The sequence below is a fragment of the Centropristis striata genome, chromosome 18 (assembly GCF_030273125.1).
Source record: "Centropristis striata isolate RG_2023a ecotype Rhode Island chromosome 18, C.striata_1.0, whole genome shotgun sequence".
NCBI lineage: Eukaryota > Metazoa > Chordata > Actinopteri > Perciformes > Serranidae > Centropristis > Centropristis striata.
This window is the reverse complement of record NC_081534.1, coordinates 5847861-5868836: the sequence shown is the minus strand read 5'-3', so window position 1 is coordinate 5868836 and position 20976 is coordinate 5847861. Positions and strand designations below refer to the sequence as shown.

The 20976-nt window shown below is 39.1% G+C and overlaps 1 protein-coding gene across 1 annotated transcript in view; it reads left to right on the top strand.

The window, feature by feature from the left end:
• The window catches only part of atad2b (ATPase family AAA domain containing 2B), an 88453-nt gene that overhangs the window by 3562 nt on the left and 63915 nt on the right, over positions 1-20976 (top strand). The window contains exons 5-19 of the mRNA XM_059356681.1: positions 920-1019; positions 1131-1263; positions 1457-1600; positions 1713-1788; positions 1986-2087; positions 2964-3075; positions 3779-3894; positions 4143-4317; positions 4841-4929; positions 6601-6760; positions 8557-8647; positions 8955-9266; positions 9916-10066; positions 11826-12012; positions 12953-13138. Coding sequence (XP_059212664.1) covers positions 920-1019; positions 1131-1263; positions 1457-1600; positions 1713-1788; positions 1986-2087; positions 2964-3075; positions 3779-3894; positions 4143-4317; positions 4841-4929; positions 6601-6760; positions 8557-8647; positions 8955-9266; positions 9916-10066; positions 11826-12012; positions 12953-13138 — 2134 coding nt within the window. The remainder of the gene's footprint in view (positions 1-919; positions 1020-1130; positions 1264-1456; positions 1601-1712; positions 1789-1985; positions 2088-2963; positions 3076-3778; positions 3895-4142; positions 4318-4840; positions 4930-6600; positions 6761-8556; positions 8648-8954; positions 9267-9915; positions 10067-11825; positions 12013-12952; positions 13139-20976) is intronic.

Below are 20976 nucleotides of genomic sequence, written 5' to 3'. Positions count from 1 at the left end.
ACCCCACAATCCAATTCCAGAAATTTGGCGATCTGGTAGCTCACCTGGTTAGTGCATGCTTCATGTAAAAAAGGTCACTGGTTTGACTCCGACCTGCAGTCCCTTGCTGCATGTTTCTAATAGCCAATAACTATTACTTTTTAAATATAATTTCTGACTGTTGAACTATAATGTGTGTGCCAGGCTAAGTTACCAAATCTTAGCCAAAAATGGTGATATTTCATCAAAATGACTTCATTATACATGTATCATTTAAAACTTTGCCAAAATTTGCGCTAATACGCTTTTAAAAATCCCATCAAATTCTATGGTTCTCATACCAACTATGAAACAGGGAATGACAGCAGTTGAACTGCATGCTGTTTACACAGCGCACAGATGAGAGGAGCTTGTAGGCAGCGATTATAAAAATATAAATAATTTAATATTTATATTATGGAAACCCCCACATTTTTTCCAATATTAACACCTGTGCGCCCTTGAAAGAATGTACTGTGTATATATATATTGCATTTTATTCCAATGTTTGTAAAACAAATTATCGAAGAAATTCAATCTATTTTTTCTTTAAAAAAATTATTTATGGCATTATAACTTATTCTACACAAAATCTATTTTTGAGTTATCTCTACTTCCAGCCATGATTGTGCTGTTTTCCATAGAGTTGAAGGATATAAGGATGTATATTACAGTGAAAAATGAGGCCAGTGAGTACAAAAAACACACCCTGAAACTGCTTGGGGTTCAGAGGGTTAAAAAAAGAGAAAGGTCTCTGTCCAAAACTGCACTGTAGACACTGTAGATCATGTACCTTGGTGAGAGAAGGGTTCTTTACCTATGATGCTGCTCTGTGAAGGTGTCTTCAGTTTGTCATATTCTGTCAATGTGTTTGTGTGTGTGTGTGTGTGTGGGTGCGCAGCACTGCTGAGGCTGTCCTTCAAGAGATGGACAACATCAGCAGCATCAGGCAGAACCGTGAGGTGGAGCGCCTTCGCATGTGGACCGGAGACACTGAGGAGGTGAGTGTGGTCCTGCTGCAAAACATAACCCATAGCTAGAAATATACAGAACCACTATCTGATGATCTGATGTGAATATGAACTGATAGCGTATCTGCCCTGTTTTTCTAGGAAAACATGGACATGTATTCCCGGGTGAAGCGCAGGAAATCCATGCGCAGGAGCACTTTCAGCATGCCTACACACCACAAAGTCATGAGCAAAGCTGAGCAGGAGGATGATGAAGAGGAGGAAGGGACGGAAGGTCAGGTTCCTACTAATGTTGTACTTATGAATCAGTGGAGCGAGAGAGAGATCATGAAAACTTAATGAACCACCTTAGCTTTCACTGAATTCATCAAAACTAAAGACTCCATCGCTAAGTGGAGTTTAGGGGAATCTTAAAAAGCTCCAATTTGGTGGAATCTGAAGTTTTGAAAACTGCGTTTTTGACTCAGATTCTCACGAAGAGGAAGAGGAGGAGGATGCAGAGGATGAAGATGATGAAGGGGATGAAGCAGAAGAAGCGGGAGAGGAGAATGGCAGACCGTATAATCTGAGGCAGCGGAAGACGGTGCAGAGATACGAGGCACCACCTATTGGTAATTTCTTTTTAAATTAAATAATTGCTGAGCTGGGGTTGTGGTGTTTTCCACTCAGTTAAACCATGTCTATAATATATATATTTTTTTATCTTTGTCTTTTCTTTCTCAGAGCCTGTGAACAGAAAACAGAGCAACCCCTCACTTTTTGACACCCACAGATCCCCAGCAAGAAGAAGCCATATACGGTTGGTGAAACTTGTGAAAACTCTCAACAAGTGTTACAATGTGTGGCTCCTAAGCAGCATTTTCACTACCATGATTAATGAAGTGATATGTAGTTATGAATGGGTCTTTACGCTTTTATTGGTCTCTGCTGATTCAGGAATGTAACTGTGTACAGTAATGGTTTTGACACTGAATCTAGATTGTCACACTTCCCCAGAGTGAAGAAACATGCCATCCACAGCAGTGACACCACCTCGTCTTCTGATGAAGAGCGCTTTGAGCGGAGAAAAAGCAAGAGCATGACCCGGGCCAGAAACAGGTGACGACTGCTGCTTTCTTTCTTCTCACTTTGCATCTTCCTTTCATCTTCCTATGTTTTATGTTGAGTTTGATCGAAACTCTTTACTGATAGTGTTTTTTTTAAATAGTATGTAACATTTCCACGCTTCAATGTCTTAACAAAATATATAATATAGGTGTAGTTGTTTTGAGTTGTGTACTTGCATTACCTCAAATGTTTCCAACAGTAGCGGTGTTTCCATTAAAGTCAAAGCAAATTTTGAAGCAAAATTTGAAATGTCGCATTAAAGAAAATATTAATTGGGGACATTTCCATCAACTGGTTTAGAGCGAATAAACAAAGCTGCATAAATAAACTTTTTTCTGAAGATGGCAGTGTAATGTATTAGTGCAGGCTTATCTGTCAGTAAACAGTAGAAGAAGAGAAAAGACAACGACAAAATAAAAGGTTGCTAATTGGACAACTTTTGGCCACGCACGAGAGAAAATGGAGACAAAACGCGGACAGCAGAACATTCGGGTTTTACGGCAAAGCGGAAATGCTATGTCAGAACTTTTTCGGAAAAAGTGTTTCCATCTCCTGTGTAGCACATGGACTATTTTTCTAAAGACAAAAACCACCTCAAGAGAGCGTTGATGTGTATTTTTCCACCAAGCTTTTCTCAGGTGAATCTTCAAAATATGCAGATGGAAACTGATGGAAACACGACTACTGTTTATCTCCTGAAGTCTCACAAGAAACACGAAAAACACCTAATTTACATGTGATAATAAGAGGCTTCAGAAGTCTGGAAACTTTTGCTTTAGCTACCTAGAAAGTGCTTGAAAAGTCCAATAAATAATTTGAGATCTAGGATTATTAACAAAGATGCCATTACTTTTTTTTTTCCCTTAGGTGTTTGCCCATGAATCTGACCGCAGAAGACCTGGCCAGTGGGGTGTTGCGTGATCGGGCGAAAGTGGGTGCCAGCTTGGCGGATGTGGATCCCATGAACCTCGATAACTCAGTGAGTGGAAATCTCAATAAATACAAAAAACCTTTATAGCAGCACAGTTTAAGCCTTAAAACGAGTAACTTAAAATAAGTAAATGTATGCCAGGAGAGCTATTGCCTTGAACTGGAAGAGCATGGAGGCTCCTTCTATAAAACAATGGAAAAAAGAACTATCAGAGTGCATCGGATTAGAAAGATTGACTTACATTACCAAAGGAAAGCTGAAGGAATTTGTACAATTGTGGGAACCATATCTGAACATTATAGCATCTGGAAAATAGGGTCATAAAATTTAAATTATCTTTATTATTATTATGTGTATATGTTTACATGTATGTATAAGTATGTATATGGTTGTGTTTATAAGAATATATGTATGTACATGTTGTTTAGATATGCATACGTGTGCAATGCATACGTGTGTGTGTATGTGTGCTTGTATGTATACATAGGCCTATATAATTTCGTGCAAATCTACCTGGTGTGAATGGGTGTGTGTATGAAGGTTTGGGTTCTGCTCTGCATTCTTTATGTATGTTATCATTTACTTTTGTTTGTTTGAATTTTATTGTGAAACTTGAAAACTAATAAAAATATTGTTAAAAAAAAAAATAAGTAAATGTTCAAGATCGAATGAGTCAATCACTCTTCGAGTATTATGGAGATCTTTCGATTCTATTGTTAATGTTACAAATGTGTGTTTGTTTTTCACTCAGGTGAAATTTGACAATGTAGGTGGCCTCAGTAATCACATTCAGTCACTGAAGGAGATGATAGTGTTCCCACTGCTTTATCCAGAGATCTTTGAGAAATTCAAGATTCAGCCACCCAGGTGAGAAGATGTGATTCATGTTTCTTCATTTCCAGAAGGTTTTCAATTGTGTAGTAGATTCTGACAAGTTTGGCAAAACAATTGATCGCAAGCATTTTTAGGCTTCATAAAAATCAGATCACAGACATGCTGTCTCCTTTAACGACACATTTTTATGTTTGTGTTACACATATAGGAGATATTAATGTGGCTTTCTTTTGCCATGTTCAAATAAACACACTTTCCATTTCCCCTCCCTTCTCTTTTAGAGGGTGTTTGTTCTACGGCCCCCCAGGGACAGGAAAGACCCTGGTAGCACGGGCGCTTGCCAACGAGTGTAGCCAGGGAGACAGGAAGGTTTCCTTCTTCATGAGGAAAGGAGCCGACTGCCTCAGCAAGTGGGTCGGAGAATCGGAACGCCAGCTACGCCTGCTCTTTGACCAGGTGAGACACTGAGGGCAGTGATTGTACAGCATCCTTGTAACCATAGCTTCAATAATTTCTCACTTGACTATTGGTCTCGGCTGCATCATTCATTGCTTTCCAGTTGCACTGAGGAGCCAGGCATTTAATATTTTTAGCAGAATCTGTTTGGTGCAAATGCTTATTTAATTTTTTGGCAAAGTTGATACTAGGAATAAATTGCTTTTAATAAAATGTCACTATTTTAGGATCTGATTTGGTTACTTTTCCTGAGGGAAGTATGACTAACACATGATCTAGTCATGCACTGTAATGCCTATTTTTACAGTTTATGTCTATGATGATATAATGGTGTTCTTGGCAAGAAAACATGCTTAGGATCCGCCTGTGTCTTTTGGCTTTCAGAGGGCTACTACTGTCATATTGAAAATGTGCTTCTTCTATTTAAGTAAACTGCGCCCAGCCAGCTGTAATATGTTTTTCAGTGAGCGTAATGTTTTTCATTTTCCAGTTTGACTTTAATCTTGTGTATCCCTTTAATCAGGCTTACCTGATGAGGCCATCCATAATTTTCTTTGATGAGATTGATGGTTTGGCTCCTGTTCGCTCCAGCAGGCAAGACCAGATACACAGGTAAGGCTAATTAAAACACCTAAACTGTGCCCCACAGATGTGACATGCAGCGGTGAAAGTATCAAAATTGAAGCTGCTTTCACTTTTCTGCACACTGTATTGTCTGCATTTGCAGGTCTAAACTGCTGCTGCTGTTACCTTCCTTGCCAATAGGTGGTGCAGGTTTTCTTAAATTGCAGGTTCATAACTACTGGCACTGCAGCTTTGATTTTTGGATTTGGGTGTTTCACATCAGTGACCCTTGAATCAATTTTTGTTTGCATTGCATTGTTTGCACTGAGTCGCCATAGGAATGGAAATCGAATGGAATGCAAACGGAAATCATAACAATTTCACTTCTGATTTATTTCGATATGAACTGCAGGTGTGGAAGTATCCTATTATGCAAACACAGCTTGCAGCTGATCTTTGTGGATATGGTTACCATCTAGAAAATGGAATATCCATAACTGTGAAGTGTAATTCAGGACCAGAGTTTATTTAAAACTTGAAACATGCTTATGCTTGAGTTGATTGATGCTCTCCTCTTTCTGCCATGCTGGGTCAATACATGCATGGAGGTCTAGTCGACAGGGGAATAGCCAGTTGATACTTTTGCCCCCACACTGTTTTGTTCCATATGCATGTTTGATTGGCCAGGTCTGTGTTCTGTTTGCAGGAATAATGTCTTGTTTATTTGGTCCATACTGGCTCATGAGTTTTGTCAATATTGTTTCAATCTCAAGCTGGTGAGGATGGGCCATGGGAGTAAATACATGTAGCTATTTTAAGGGTTAAATTTACCAGTCAGGATTTTTGTTTTCCTGCAGCTTTAAGTCAAAGACTTGCAGAAAAGAAGAATCATTCACTGGCATTTCTTATTTATATGGGACACCGGTATTATACTTCATGTGGGTATAATCCAGTTAATCTAATTTCCATATTTGTATTTTGTATGTACTCTGTATTAACGGCGGCACTCCAACAATATTGCAACTAGTTTGACCACAGAGATGCATTTGCAGATGGGCTTGACTGCAGTCTTTTTCTTGGTCAGCTCCCCGTGGTTCTCAAGAGGCAGTGTCTGTATTGCCTCGGCCACCAGGTTGATGGTGTTTGTCTTTTTCAAAAAACGTAAATATTTTTGTTTGTTTATATATTTTTTTATTGGAAATTAGCATTCATAAGCATCAGTACAAGACATAACTTATTCCACAGCTGTTTTCCATATTTTGGTTTTTTAAAGGGTACATTAGAACAAAGAACCACAAAAGAAAAATAAATACAAAACAAAACAAAAAACATAGTATTATAATAATATATAATAATATATAGGGAGGCAAAAAAGCAGAGAAACAGAAACATTAACAATTATGCTAATAATACCAATACATAAATAAACACAGGATGCCAAGTATGCTCATTAAAAAAATAAAAAAAGATTTTAAAAAATACCTTAATAAAATAAATGAAAATTGGATGCATCAGATCTACTCAGTTGGGGCCCAGAGAGGTGAGGGTACTCACATATGTGCTGACAGGCTAACGTAAATATTTTTGATGTTGTTTAGTTCTTGGAAGTGCCAAATGCTGCACTTCTGTATGCTACAACTGAAGTGAATAATGCAAACAGCCCAAAATGTCTACATGCCTACTTACATTCTGTCCCACCACCTCATTCCCTCTGTCTAGTTCCATTGTGTCCACTCTGCTGGCCTTGATGGACGGCTTGGACAGTCGTGGGGAGATAGTGGTCATCGGTGCTACTAACAGACTTGACTCTATCGACCCTGCACTCAGGAGGCCTGGGCGCTTTGACCGGGAGTTTCTGTTCAACCTGCCCGACAAGAAGGTGAGACCGAATTACACATCAATATTGTGTACAGAGGACACATGTTCTGACACAACCACACATGCAAAATAATGGATTGTAGGAGATGTGTCTTTCCCTATAGAGCATTAACTTTGTAAGAAGCACTTACTGTACATACAACGCTGTGACCACATGCACTACTCAGCTGGAGACACAATATAATGCACAAGTAATTGCTGTTTTACCCATAAGAGTCGTGCAATGAAATTAGTACATGCAGCCCTCTGGCTATTAAGACTGTTTTTTCCTAGCTGTTGGATGATTTGATCCAACACGCAAGTGGCAAAACAGATGCTCATTAGGTTTCTGGGAAAATTAAAAATCAATTTTAGAAGAATTATTGCTCTACAGATTTGATTGCTTTCATCTTGCACTTGGGGAGACCATTTTTTGTTTTTTTGTCCTGCCACACACAAACAAATGCTACATGCGTGTAAAATGACTGTGAATCAGATAAACAGCGCAGTGTAGGTGACTCCTGCATCAAGCCTGCCCAATGGGTCGCCTTGCATCATTAGTAATCAAATCCTAATCTGCAGGCCAGCGCTGGTTAAGCTCACCAGTAGTGAGGTGATTGATTAAAAACTTTGCTCTTGTACAAATAGCGATCCTCTCTACACTTTCAAGTTCAGCTCCTCCTGGTATTGCCCAAGACAGAAACCTGCATGAAATCTGGCTCCATTGTGTCTTTTGAATAGAAAGGGAGATGTGATGAAAGATGATGAAAACTGTTGCCCTTGATTCACGACAGAGACCACTTTGTTCTTAATGTGTGCTCATCAAAGCAGAGTCCTGTGGAGACAATGAAATGAAGGGCGTATTGTGCTGAAATGTTAGCAAGCCCTTCTGGTGAACGCAGTCATGCACCGGATTACTTTTTGATCTTTCTCTTGCTGTTGTCAGATCTAGATAGAGTCAAGGTGAGCAAGACATTGTTTTTAATTATGATGTGTGTTATGTGATTTCCCCAGCATTATTGTCATGCTTTTTGTTTCTGTTATCCTGTCTCTTCCAACATACTACTGAGATGGAACAGGCACTTATTCAATGTAGAAACTTATCGTCTTTTAACGGTATCATGATACATTTCGGAATACCGATTAAGTGGTCTGAATTGATAATAACAAGCACATACTGACTTCAATTGAAATAGTTCGATGCAGTACCATTTAAATTGTGGTTTTGTTTTCACATCACACTTTACATCACTACTCAGCTGCATGCATGTAAACACAGTCAGTGTATTACAAGGAATGTTTCTTTTTTTCTCTAAAATTTTACTTAAAACTGTTGTGTTCATTTCTTACGTTTTTAAATAAATGAGAAAATACATTTAATTTAAGTGTAAAATCATACAGGAGTATACAAAAATAGACTTTACCATGTGGTTATTTTACATAGATTATTTATTTCTGAGTTGAATTACCATTACCAAGATACAACGTGACCTATATGATATTTGTACGAAATTGTCACAGTCTAGGGGTCCCTGGGGTCGCCTGCGGTCAGCTACAACAGCAAACGGCAATGAAAATAGCTTTTTTCTACTGTACTCAACAGTGACTCCTATACAGGGGTCTGAACCCAATCGTGACCTCTGTGTACCGCTACACCCTTAAAACCATTTAAATGACACTTGCAATACATTTTTTACATTATGTGTTATGTCCTTGTGTCAATGTGCTAGTTGAACTTGTTACCTTGCCATTGTTTTTGACATATTGCTCTGTGTTTTATGTTGTTCTTTGTGTCCTTTTCCCTTTATCCACCCTAAGGCCAGAAAGCACATCTTGGAGATTCACACAAGGGACTGGAATCCCAAATTGGCTGAGCCATTCGTAGATGAACTTGCAGAAAAATGTGTCGGTAAGAGTGACACTTACTCACTGGATTTAAACTAAATATGCCATCTTTGTTATACGAGTATCAATTCAAAAGAGTGTTGTCACGATGAAGGAATTTCTAGCTTTGATACTAAACATTGAAAAATAATGATTTCTGAAACCAAACGGGAACAAATTATCAGTGGTAAATGTGGACCTGTGAAACATTTTTTCTATATTTATTAGTTTTTCTTTAGTTTTAGCTGTTCTCATTTTAAATCAACCTTGAAAAAGCCCAAATTTAAGCAAACAAATTAAAAACTAACCTTGTGTATCTGGCTTGCTCCCAGGCTACTGCGGTGCTGACATCAAAGCACTTTGCACAGAGGCAGCCTTGGCGGCGTTGCGCCGCCGCTACCCTCAGATCTATGGCAGCAGCGTCAAACTGAAGCTTGATGTCACCTCCATCGTCCTGGGGCCCGGCGACTTCGGCAAGGCCATGAGGACAATCGTCCCAGCCTCCCAGAGGGCCCTGGCTCCCCCCGGCCGAGCCCTGTCCCCCACCCTCAGGCCCCTGCTGGCCAGCTCTTTCTCCTTGGTGCTGAAAGCTCTGCTCCGAGTCTTCCCCCATGCTCAGTGTACTGACAGGGACAACACACACGGTAGGGATCTGGAACCAGGCCGCGTGGTTTCATCTGTTTTCACTTTCCTGCTGCTTGTTGTTGCTTCTCCCACTTTGACTCTTGCTCTCCTCTCCCTTGCCACCTGTCTCACTTGTTAGTGTGTTTTCCCCTGTTGGCACTTGTATTATTTGATTATTTGTTTCTCTTTCCCTCACCTTATTACTAAAGTGCTTTGTATCTCTGAACATGGTGTGTGTGATGAGTCCTTCCCCCCGAGAATGCAGAGGTGATAGCACAGAGATTGGATAACCAGTCATCCTGCTTGCACTTCAGTAACTGAGCTCCCACTCCAGTCAACAAAAGTGTTTACAGCAGATTAGCCACAATGCAGCACTTGACCGGTGGGAGATTGCTTATGGGAGTTGTACTTCTTGCACCCAATAAAGGCACGAGTTTTCCAGAGTGCTGTATTGCTTTAAACGCCCATTACATCTCGCCTAATAAGCCAGCTCTCTTTTTTTCTTCTCACTTTTTCGGTGAAATGACCACATTAATGTCAATGATAGGGCTGCTTTGAGGATTCAACTTTGTAGGAACAAACTTTTAAGTGCATTTGCCACCATTGTTTTAAAGGACTCCAGGAAAGTGAGCTCATGCACATGCATGGCTGTGTTTGTCCCTGTGCTAGGCGGTGACAATCAACTGCTCGAAGAGGACTTATACAGCGACGATGACAATGAGGAACACTCTGCTTCCATCTATGACGTCCAGCCTGCTGCATCCCCAAAGAGTCAGCTCTTCTCTTCGGCAACGCACAGACCCTTCCTCCATTTCTCCTCGTGAGTCCGTAGAAAAAGCATGCCTTAAAAGAGAGAGACCTAATTCTACTACTAAACACAAACAGAGGGACACTTTTTAAATATTTTTTTCCACATATGATTATATATATTATATTTTCTGTCAGGTCTTTTAAAGACATCATACCATGCATAAACAACACATTTATTTTCAAAGATGTAGATGATACGGAATTACAGTAGCAAGGTGTCACCTCTGGCCAGCAGTGTTAACTGGTTTTCACAGTGCAGTCTAATTAGAGACTATTGTAGATCTACTGTGCCACATCTTAATTAATATAGAACACATTATTTCCCATACAGTTCACCAAAAAGGCAGACTGTTAGTGGCTCATTCCTTTTATTATACCGTGGCTCCACAGACAGCAAAGACACAAATGAGTTAGACCATGGAAAAGGAAAGTGAAAGTGAATAGAGTTAAAATTTAAAAAATCTGAAATCAGAATTGCTATATCTGTTTCCATTCATAAGTGCAGAGTGGTAAAGGAACTGAATGACTCATATGTTTTCTAAACTGGAGCCATTTATGGATTATCCTATTAAGTAAGAGTTTTCAAGCCTTTATTCGTTTAGTCGAAGGCTACAACTTTTTTTTCTACTACAGTGGTGTGTGTGGCATTAATGTCTATATTAATAGGTTAAATTATATGATAACCAAACTTACTGAACTTGTTGCCAATAGGCTTTCAAGCTTTATCAGAGTGCTGTAAGAAGCAATGGTTTGGTTCCTTGTCATCCAACAACTGCTTCTGGTGTTTGATTTAAAGGAAGCTCACAATAGATGTATCCTGTAGTTGGAGTTCCACATAGACATATAGGAGAAATCATGTGAGAGTAGGATGAGGGACTCACTCACTTCTGTATTGTGGAATACTTGCAAAATACGTACAGGTAACAGGGCTCAAAATACTATGCATAGGTACACATACTTGCATACCTAAAAATGTTGATTTGGGCACTAAAAAAACATTGACATTGTTTGGACGGACAAGACAAAACAGTACTTTCTTGCAGTCAAGCCAGCAGTGGCTGCTGCACTGTGGGGAAGTTAGTTTTAAAGTGGATATTTCACAGACACATCAATTTCACATTCCAAATATTTGACATTAGGAGGACGGCCGTCTCACCTTCACGCTTTTAACTGCCGGGGGCTGACTGACGTACAGATTTTCAATGTATTACTGTTGAAACCTAATTGAAACCAATATGTTGTTTAAAAAAACGAATGCTGAATATTGGTGAAAAAAAATAAAATATTATGCTTAATCGATACTTATTTTCATTACTAATCGTGGTGAAATTTAAAGTATTTACCAAACTGTTAAAAGGTTTTCTTGGCTCGTTCTTTTTTTTCTTCTTTTTAAATTTCTGTTAAACTACACCACTTGACAGCAGGGTTGGATTTTATCGATTTCAGATAGTTCATTGGTGTTCGAAAGTGGCAAATTAGTATTTTGTGTGTGGATTGCGTTCATTTTGGTCATAGATTGAATAGACTAAATGTTCTCTTAAATGTTTTAAATGACACAAAACAGTGAGCTAAGATATCTGGAATTTAGCTTGTGTTGTCAACATTTACTGAGGCGCATCAGTGTAGCCTTCAGTTGCCATTTGAACAAAAAAAAAAAAACTGAACTGAAAACTGTGGCAATGCTGTTTGAATGACGGTATGACTTGTTGTCAATGATCAATTCAGATAGATACTATCCTCACTATGACCCCCTTTCTCCTTCTGTATAGCTCTGCCCTCCAACAGCCCACAGCATACCGGCCTCGTCTGATGCTGGCCGGGGCCCCGGGCTCAGGACAGAGCTCCCACTTGGCCCCTGCCTTGCTGCACCACCTGGACAAGCTGCCAGTCCACCGCCTGGATTTGCCCACTCTCTACTCCATCAGCGCTAAGACGCCAGAGGAGTCCTGTGCTCAGGTAAAACACACACACTTGCACACACTCACACATGCAGATCCACAAAAGGCCATCTGTTTTACAGGTGGTTAGAATATGGAGAGAATAAGCAACTTATTGTTCTTTTGATTTAATGATTAGTAGCACAACTTCTACTATACAATAACTTTTTTATATACATCTGATGTTAACCTTCTGAACCCCCAGGCCGATTTTTGCTCCAGCCACATTTTACTCGTGTAGCCCCCTCGTTTTTTCACTGCAAGAAATAAGTTATAATACCATAAATCCTAAAAAAGAAAAAGTGCAAGTGGAGTTTCTTTGACCATTTATTTCACAATAAATGTAACAAATTGGGATCTATAAATCAATTTTTCCAAATGCGTTGGATTTTTTTCCAATTTTGGATTCCTCTTAATCTGTTTTTACAAACTCTACTTATAACAGTTTACTTCAGCCTGTTTTTTACTTAATATTTGTCATGTGACTGTTTGTTTCAGCAGAGTCAATCATGGTTTTCCAGTTGTGCTGTGGAACAAATTGTTTATATTTGAAATTGGACGTGTAGAAAAAATATTTTGTTGAAATTTTTACAATTTTAAGCTATTATTTGGTTACATTTTGGTAAGCAGATGGGTTGGTTATTTAACAGAGGTGTTCATCACGTTGTCATATTCTGACAGTAATGCCTTTTTTACAGTTGTGTATGATAAAGGGTGTATTTTCATGAAATGTCATGGATAGATAGATGGATAGATATAATTTAAAGTAAATTCATTTAAGCTTACATTTGGTCACTTTTTCTGATGGGAGTGCTTGTCACATCAACGGTTCAAGGACTGTCAGAAAGCTAGAAATCCAAGGATAATTTAATATAATTGATTGCACAGTTTCAGTATGATAACTGGTGTAATTTTGATGATTTTTGTATTTTTTTCTTGACCTATCTGTGTGGTTGCAGGTTTTCCGCGAAGCCCGCCGGAGCATGCCCAGTGTGGTGTTCATGCCACACATCTCAGAGTGGTGGGAGACAGTGAGTGACACTGTGAAGAGCACCTTCCTCACGCTGCTGCAAGATGTGCCCTCTTTCAGCCCTGTCCTTATCCTTGCCACTGCTGAGACTCACTACTCACAGCTGTCAGACGAGGTAGGAACACAATGTGCACACACCAAAGCTGACATTTTCAACTTTACCTGGAGGCCTGCCACATGTTTTCTGTGATTACATATTGCTGTTGAAATTTCTTCCATTATGTGAGAGTAGAGTGTTACCCTCATGTCTTTCTTATATTGGAGGCTAAAGCATGTTTCAAAGGGTTTCCTTCTTTCTCTCATACTCAGGAGGGCTAGTAAAGACACAAACAGGGTGTCGCAGTCAAGGTCATCTGCTCCCACAGAGTTTTTATCTACTTTGGCTCCGTCTACCTTTTCTTGTCATTTATCCTGCTGCCCACTTTTCACCGTGGGTATAACCACCCCAGCTCCTTCATCCTTGCTCTTGGATTTATTATTCTTTTTCTAAAAGCAAAGCAGAGTCAGACCACCCGTTGTGGGTTCAGCTGTAAGGAAGGGGTTGTGTCGGAGTAAGGGGAAATGGAGCAAATTGGAGGGGGAAAAAAGAGACAGAGAAAAATAAGGAAGAGGGTCCTCTCTAGTCAGACACCAGAAGGGCTGTAATTAGATCCAGGGGTTGGCAGTCCCATGTTATCACCCCAGGACACACACACACCATGTCAATATGCCTGTGCAGGTTTTTTTCTCTCTCTGTGTGCGTGTATGGCTGCTGTTCTGGCCAAGGCTCAACTCTGGCAATGCTCCAGGAGAGCAAGGCTCTTGGGGTGATTCTTTCTCAGTAGTTGATTCATTAGGACAGAGGCACCTGGACTCTTTTTAACCTCTGTAGTTGGAGTTGCCACTTTGCTTTGTATTTAGTTTAATTTTCTTTTATTTCTATTTTTGTTTCTAGCCATTATTTACCGGTACATTCTTTAAAGGCATACGATGCAGGAATTGATGCTTACTGTTTGTAAAGTATGGTGCCCAGAAATGTCCCAAACACAGCTAAATAAAAAGAAACGAAAACAAAGAGGCAGAGGGGAGTGTCTCTGCAGATACACACACTGCCACATCTTTCTTGTGGGTCATGAGTAATGAATAGAGGTGTTACTTTTGAGTTTATACATTGGTTTTAAGGAAGATCATGCATAGTATCCCTCTTGAGAGACAGTTCACCACCCAAATAAAAACAAACCTATTTTTTCTTTTATCTGTAGTGCTGTTCATCAGTAAAGATTTTTTTTGGTGTGAGTTTCTGAGTGTTGGAGAGACGTCTACCTCCTCTTGAATATAATAGAACTAGATGGCACTTGCCTTGTGGTGCTCAAAGTGCCAAAAAATCCATTTCAAAAGCTCAACAGCAATGGCTCTTTCCAGAAATTGCTTCATCGCTTCGACTAATATCTCCAACACTCGGCAGCTCACACCAAAACAAACTAAACTGATAAATAACACTCCATATAAGAGGGAAAGTTTTGTTTGGATTAATGGGTGAACCGTCCCCTTTTTAAAAAGTTTTTTACTTAACTTTGCCTTATGGACAGTTGATTAACATGCTGTGTTAGATATGAAAATGGAAGTAATCACACCCCGTACACCATTCAGCCCCAGTATCACACGGTAGAACGGTATTCATTACATACTTTGTGACTGGCTGAAACCATGGAGGACTGGCAATTGCTTTTTTCACCAAATTACTATTTCTTTGGTCATTGAACACATAGCCATGTAGCCTGGAAAATTGGGAAGCTCATGATGGGACAAATGGTGTGCTCAAGTCAGTATGGAGCCAGCATGAAATCAAGACTGTCCTTAGGCGATGTTGGCTTTTTCCTGTTTGTTCTTTCCCATTTCAGTGTCTTGTGCTGCTAGTTTGTAGTGGGGTTGCATCATTACACTTGGTAATCAGTTCTTTCCTTAACTTTTTCAAAGTTGCTTTGTAACTAGACCCAGTTTTTTCTAACTTTGATTTTAAAGCAAACCAAATGCCCGTACCACACACTGTGCCTCTGCCTGTCTTGTTCCCACACTAGTAAGAAAAAAAAAAAAGATCAGAATAAATAGGTGACAAAAATGAGATATAGGATTTTATATAGGATTGATTAAGATTTTAGAGGGGGAAAAATCATAGAAAACAAATATGACAACTAATATAGTAATACAATAGTTATATCATTTTTAGCTAGAATAAAAATAGACCATGTCTATGTGGACTGTGCACGATAATGCCATGCAGAGTTACCCAAAGGCTGCTTTCTTAACTTGATTAAAAGTATTGTACAGTATTATTCATACATTATACATACTAATATTACAATGTCAACCACTTCTCGAAATTAAAACTGAGAAAATAAATGACTAACACCATTTCTAAATTGTGCCAAGCATTATTTTCTGAATTATATATTGTGTAAATATAGGCCGATACTTATAGTAACCAATATGACTTTGATAGACCAAACTGACCTAGAACTGACCTATTTTTACAATGATTTCCCATCCCGCCCGCTACCATTGACCGCATTTCCTCTACAGAACCAATTATATGATGAATAGTGAAATTGACTCCCATCCTGCAGGAATCCCACAGGAATCTTACGAAATTCCTGAAAAAACAAACAAACAAAAACAGGCTCTAGTATACAATTTGAGTTTGAAATTATAAACATGTCAGAGGGACTAAAGATTGTAATAATTAGATAAGTTAAACAAATATCTAGTAAATGTAGATGATCTATATTTTGTGTGTATTTTCAGATGGACAGTGATTCCTGAAAAGTATTGCCTTTTGCTTAAAATTATGGATTTGTGAATATAACATTAATTCAAAAATAATAAGCAAATTAATCAGATTCTGGTTGATTTCCAGCCAGAATTGGTCCCTTTTGCGAAGGTTTCCTATGACAAATGACAAATGGACTGATCTATTCTTTTAACTCTACTATCTACAATATCATATGTGTAATTGATTCATTTATGTCAAGCATATTTTAAGTTTAGTTGGTTTTAATAACTACTGAGTAAACAAAAAAGTAAAAAAAATCATAAAAATAACTGGTAAGCACAGGTAATGTGTTCAAATGAATGCAATTATAAAGCAAAGTCAACACAAAGAAGCTATGTGTAGGACAGACATACAAGCTCCACGCAGCCACGGCTGATGTTGGTTTACTGAGTGATGTAGGTGTAGTACAAGCTCTCTTTGAGAGTCTGTAAGGGAGCATATCTAGTAGTTGGTCCCACTGAAACAGTGCCCCAGGTTTTATAGTAAGACTTTGATTTGCACACTATCTGCTGAATAAGAGGAAATTTGCTCAGGCGGTGAGCATATGAAGGAAATTTGTCATTTCTATTAATTGGACCTATTTGCTCTGATTGTTTATTTTATCAAATGCTAATCCCTTGTCTCAAAAGGGGCCCAGTAGCTTCTTCCAGCAAGCGTTGAGGACTTTTGTTTTAATTTTTTAGGCATAGACATGCTGCGGTCTATGGTGCTTGAAGTGATTTGGCCATCTCTGAAAGTGTTGTTTCACTCTCTGGCACAGAGAACACAGTGACAGCTGCTGTCTCAGCTCCAAACCTCAGCAGGGAACAGGCAGCATCCCTCCCCAGCCAAAACTGACACTACAGGCTCGGGCCCAACTACATAGCCTCCCTCCCTCCCCTAACAGCCGCTCACTCTGCTCAGATTGACTTCCTTCTCGGTGGAGCACCGATGGAAATTGCTAGAACATGTGATTGTAAGTGTGAAGAAACTGCAGTTAGAGTGAACGGTAGTGTCCCATCAGTCTTTTCTTTTAGCACTGTAGCACTCTTTAGTATGTGTGTTTTGAGGCATCACAAGTGTATTGTGATGGCATGAAGTGCATGCTGAATGTGAATACTTGAGCCACGATTTTACCATAAGGGCCTGGTTATTGATGTAGCATTATTCTGGTTACAGTGCTGAAATGAAGCAGATACTGGACCAAACACCAATCCTACAAGTGTTGGCCATCCTTGTAAACACTTGAATTTTAATGCGATGTTCATAAAGTTTGAAAGTGCTTGGATTTTGAATAAAGTGCTTGAAATGTAGGTTATATCGGAAGCGGAGTCTGCTTAAGGGGACACAATTTGCATGTTTATAGCATAGTGACATTTGGTTTAATGTGAGAGTGAAATACAACCCCAACACCTGAAACATTGGGATGCTGTAAAACTTTAAAGCTGTACAAAGACGATATATTTTTTGGTCAAAGGATGAGCAAATTATTGCATTCTCTTTTATTTATTTTTTGGGCAACACCACACCTTTTTTGGAATCGGTGTTAATAGCAGTATACTATACTGTTAAACTTAAAAGTGCTTTAATTTGACTTTGGAATCAGTGTATGAACCCTGAAGGCAACAGCTGTGTGTTAAATGTCCAGATCTTTTAGTTTTTTTTCTCACATTTAAGTTGTTTTCAAGCACATTGCTATTAATGTGTTTCTGAGATTTAAGAAATTACTTGATAATGATTCTGTGAAACAACTGACATAACGCTTACATACACACAATAATGCATTGTTTTATACAGATGGGTACCTAAAGGAAACACCTGAAAAAACATGAAAAACAACAACTCTGCAGCACTAACTGACAGAGTAACTTACCTAGTGTAGTGGCGAACACACACTCCTCCCGAATTACAATGTGACCAAATTGTTAATAGGCTAAAAAAGGACCTCAAGCTTTTTAATCCACACAGGACTCATTACAGAAGTGATGGTGTTCCTTGTGTGAGTTTGCAAAATTGTACCTAGTTAAGCTGTACAATCAATGGTGTTAAAGTGCACATTATTATAGATGATTGTATAATCTGACAAACACTTAGTTTCAATCCATATATCCATAATAACTTCCAAATGCAAGTCATTTTAACATGCGTTTCCAAAAGCAACTTTTTGTGTTGTTTTTTCAGTTCAAACCCAAATACAATATAAAACATAAAAGGCAGGAAATCTCCATACACGAGAAGCTAAAAAACTATTTTTCTTTTGCCATTTTTGGGTAAAAAATAGCTTCAACACTATTTTTCCGCTGATCTTTGCAGCTGTAGTTAGCGATAGCACGACAGGGTGTACACTAATCACCAGAAAAAATGTTACTCTCCATTTTCTGACACTTTTCTGTGTTTGGAGTGGCACCAGGCTAGGCAAGGTAGTCCACACATCCTTCTCCCCAGCCACAACCTTCAGCTCTTTTGGGGGGTTTCTAAAGTGTTCCCAGGCCAAATGGGATAAAGTCCCTCCAGCATGCCCTGTGGTCTGTCCTCCCAGTTGGCTGTGGTGCAACACCTCCACAGTGAGGTTTAACTTGGAGGCTTCCTAATCAGATGGCCTAACCACCTCAACTGACTACTTTCAATTTGAATGAGCAGATCGATCGGATAGTAGAATTCACCACAGCTGAGCGTTGGACTGTAGATGGGGAGTAAATGGAGCTTTGCCTTCAGGCTCAGGTCCCTCTTCACCGCAGCAGTCTACGTAACTGCTGACGTCATGTCGCACCAGGTCGACTGTCAGTCTACCTAATCCTCACTCAGTTGTCAACATCTTGAATTTTAGTGTGTATATTTCTGTCTGGATGGTCATTATCAACATATTTCCTAATGCAGTGTGTTTACATGACTACTCTCTGTCATCACTTCTAGTTTCTGAGAGCATTACGGTACCGTCTTTAGATGATTGTGATTCAGTTTTGCGTCTCAGCTATAGCTGTTTTTATGTGGATTACATGAAGAGTTACGCACTGAAGCTGTGTTTTACTACCCTTATTTTATACCTGCAGTAGGGATTTTTTTTCTTCAGAAAATTGAGAAAGAGATGTAGTGAGAGGGCAGAGTCAGGCAGTCTGACAGAGATGCTTTTCCTTTTAAGTCTGTTTCTGCAGTTAAGAATTGATCACGCCAGCAGAACAGGTGTCCAGTTTAGTTTTACAGTTGCTCTCCCCAGCCAGACATCCACAATTTTCTTTGTACGTTCAGCTCTTCCGTCTATCCCCCCCCCCCCCCCCCCCTCCCTCTTTTTAAGCATTCATCTTTTCACACATTTCTGCTAACCCTCCCTGTGTCAACACCCTGCCGCCTTTATCATGATGAAAAATACTGAGAATCATTACCTGCTGTGTGCTACATACACTTTGGCTGTCTCCAGCTCCCCCACTGTCTTCCTCGTTTTTACTCTATTCCTCCCTTTCTTCCCCGTCTTCTGAGGAGAGAGTGCAAAAATCCAGAGAGAGAGAGGGATAAGAAAGGGAACAGAAGGCAATGCAGAGAGAAAGGAAGAACAAACATGTCACGGGTAGAGGAGAGGATCGATGTGAAAGACAGATGGGGGGAGATATAAAGTGGAAAGTAGGTGCTTAGTCAGCAACAGGGCTTCCCGTCGGGAGCGGCCTTGAGCTTCAACACAGGAGTGAACTGGGATCTTTAAAGCCCCTTGCAGCGCTAGTACAGATGCACACCAGGAATTGGGATGAAACAAGGCTCATGTATATGTTTGCCAATACTGTATAATCACTTCATCATAAAGAAATGATGGAAGATAAAAATATATGGTGGCCAGCAATATAGTTGGAAATTAAAAAAAACTAAAACTGTAAGTGTAGAGACCTTACCTGCTGTTAGCTTAATTAATTACTATAATAACAAATAATCATCATTATGACTCAGTATTTTGTTAAATGCCTGTTATCTCAAAATGGCATTAATTGGCCAACGTAGTAATCCGTCTACCACCACAATAAAATAGAATCGAGCTCACCAGATTCCAAAACACTGCTCAGAGTATCTATTGTAGTAGTCAGACAGGATATTACAACCTTGACGGCAACTATTTTATCTTTCATCTTGGTGATCGTGAGGTAAATGGGGAAAAAACAGAGTGTTCATTGAAATAATCAACCAGAAATATATATGCATATATGCAACGCCGCTCCTTGCCTGATTCTGTTGGATGCATTGTAGCCAAAGTTTAGTCAGATACGTTTTTGCTGAGACTTTTATCCACTGGTACTGATTCTTTTCTAATTGGAGAGAAGAAACACAGCTCCCATTCATTAGAAGGGTTCAGCGCTTAAGTCTAAAGGCAGCCTTAGGGTGCCATCCAGATTTCACATCAGGGTACTCCTACTATGCAGTCAGATATACAGTATTGGACAAATACTTCATCCATGCAGATGTTTAAATATTGTAATTTTGTTCAGTTTTTTTTTTAATCATTGATTGATTTTTGCTATTTTGTTGCAATGATTGTGTTGCAATCTCTTTTATTATGTAAATATGTTTTGTACCTGTATCCAGTTTTGGCTGTAGCTTATGAACAAAAAGCACTTAAGGTTACATTTTTGCTTTGATCAGGTATCATGTGGTCTCTAAAGGGAATGACTCATCCGTTTTCTTTACTGCTGTTGTGAGTAATGTGGAAATAAAACATTTCATCTTTTCATTAGTTCCTGCTTAGTTTCTGCTGTACTCAGTCGGGCTTTAGCTTAATGTAGTGGCTGATGAAAACCGGCACAATCAGATACACACTGCCTACTATGTGACAGACATAAATTCGAGTAATCAGATCAGTACAGTGGGTGTACAAAGCAAAATTGGATTAAATGTAGTATTCTCAGATTTAATTTAATTTTACAGAGAGTTATTGTGAAAAAAATGAAAGGAGTAGATTAAGTGTATTGCCTAATAAACAAAACTAAAGCAAAAGGACAGAACATGAGACACAAACCTCCACACAGACACCATAGCTTCATCATAAAAAACTAAATTTCTAATTTTAGGTGCCATGGGCTTTCTGCTTGTTTATGCTTTAAGTGTCTGTTATTATTAAAAGGGAAGTTTTATTGTGAGACACAGCAATATATGGTGGTGCTAACTGAATTCTTATGAAGCCCCTGATT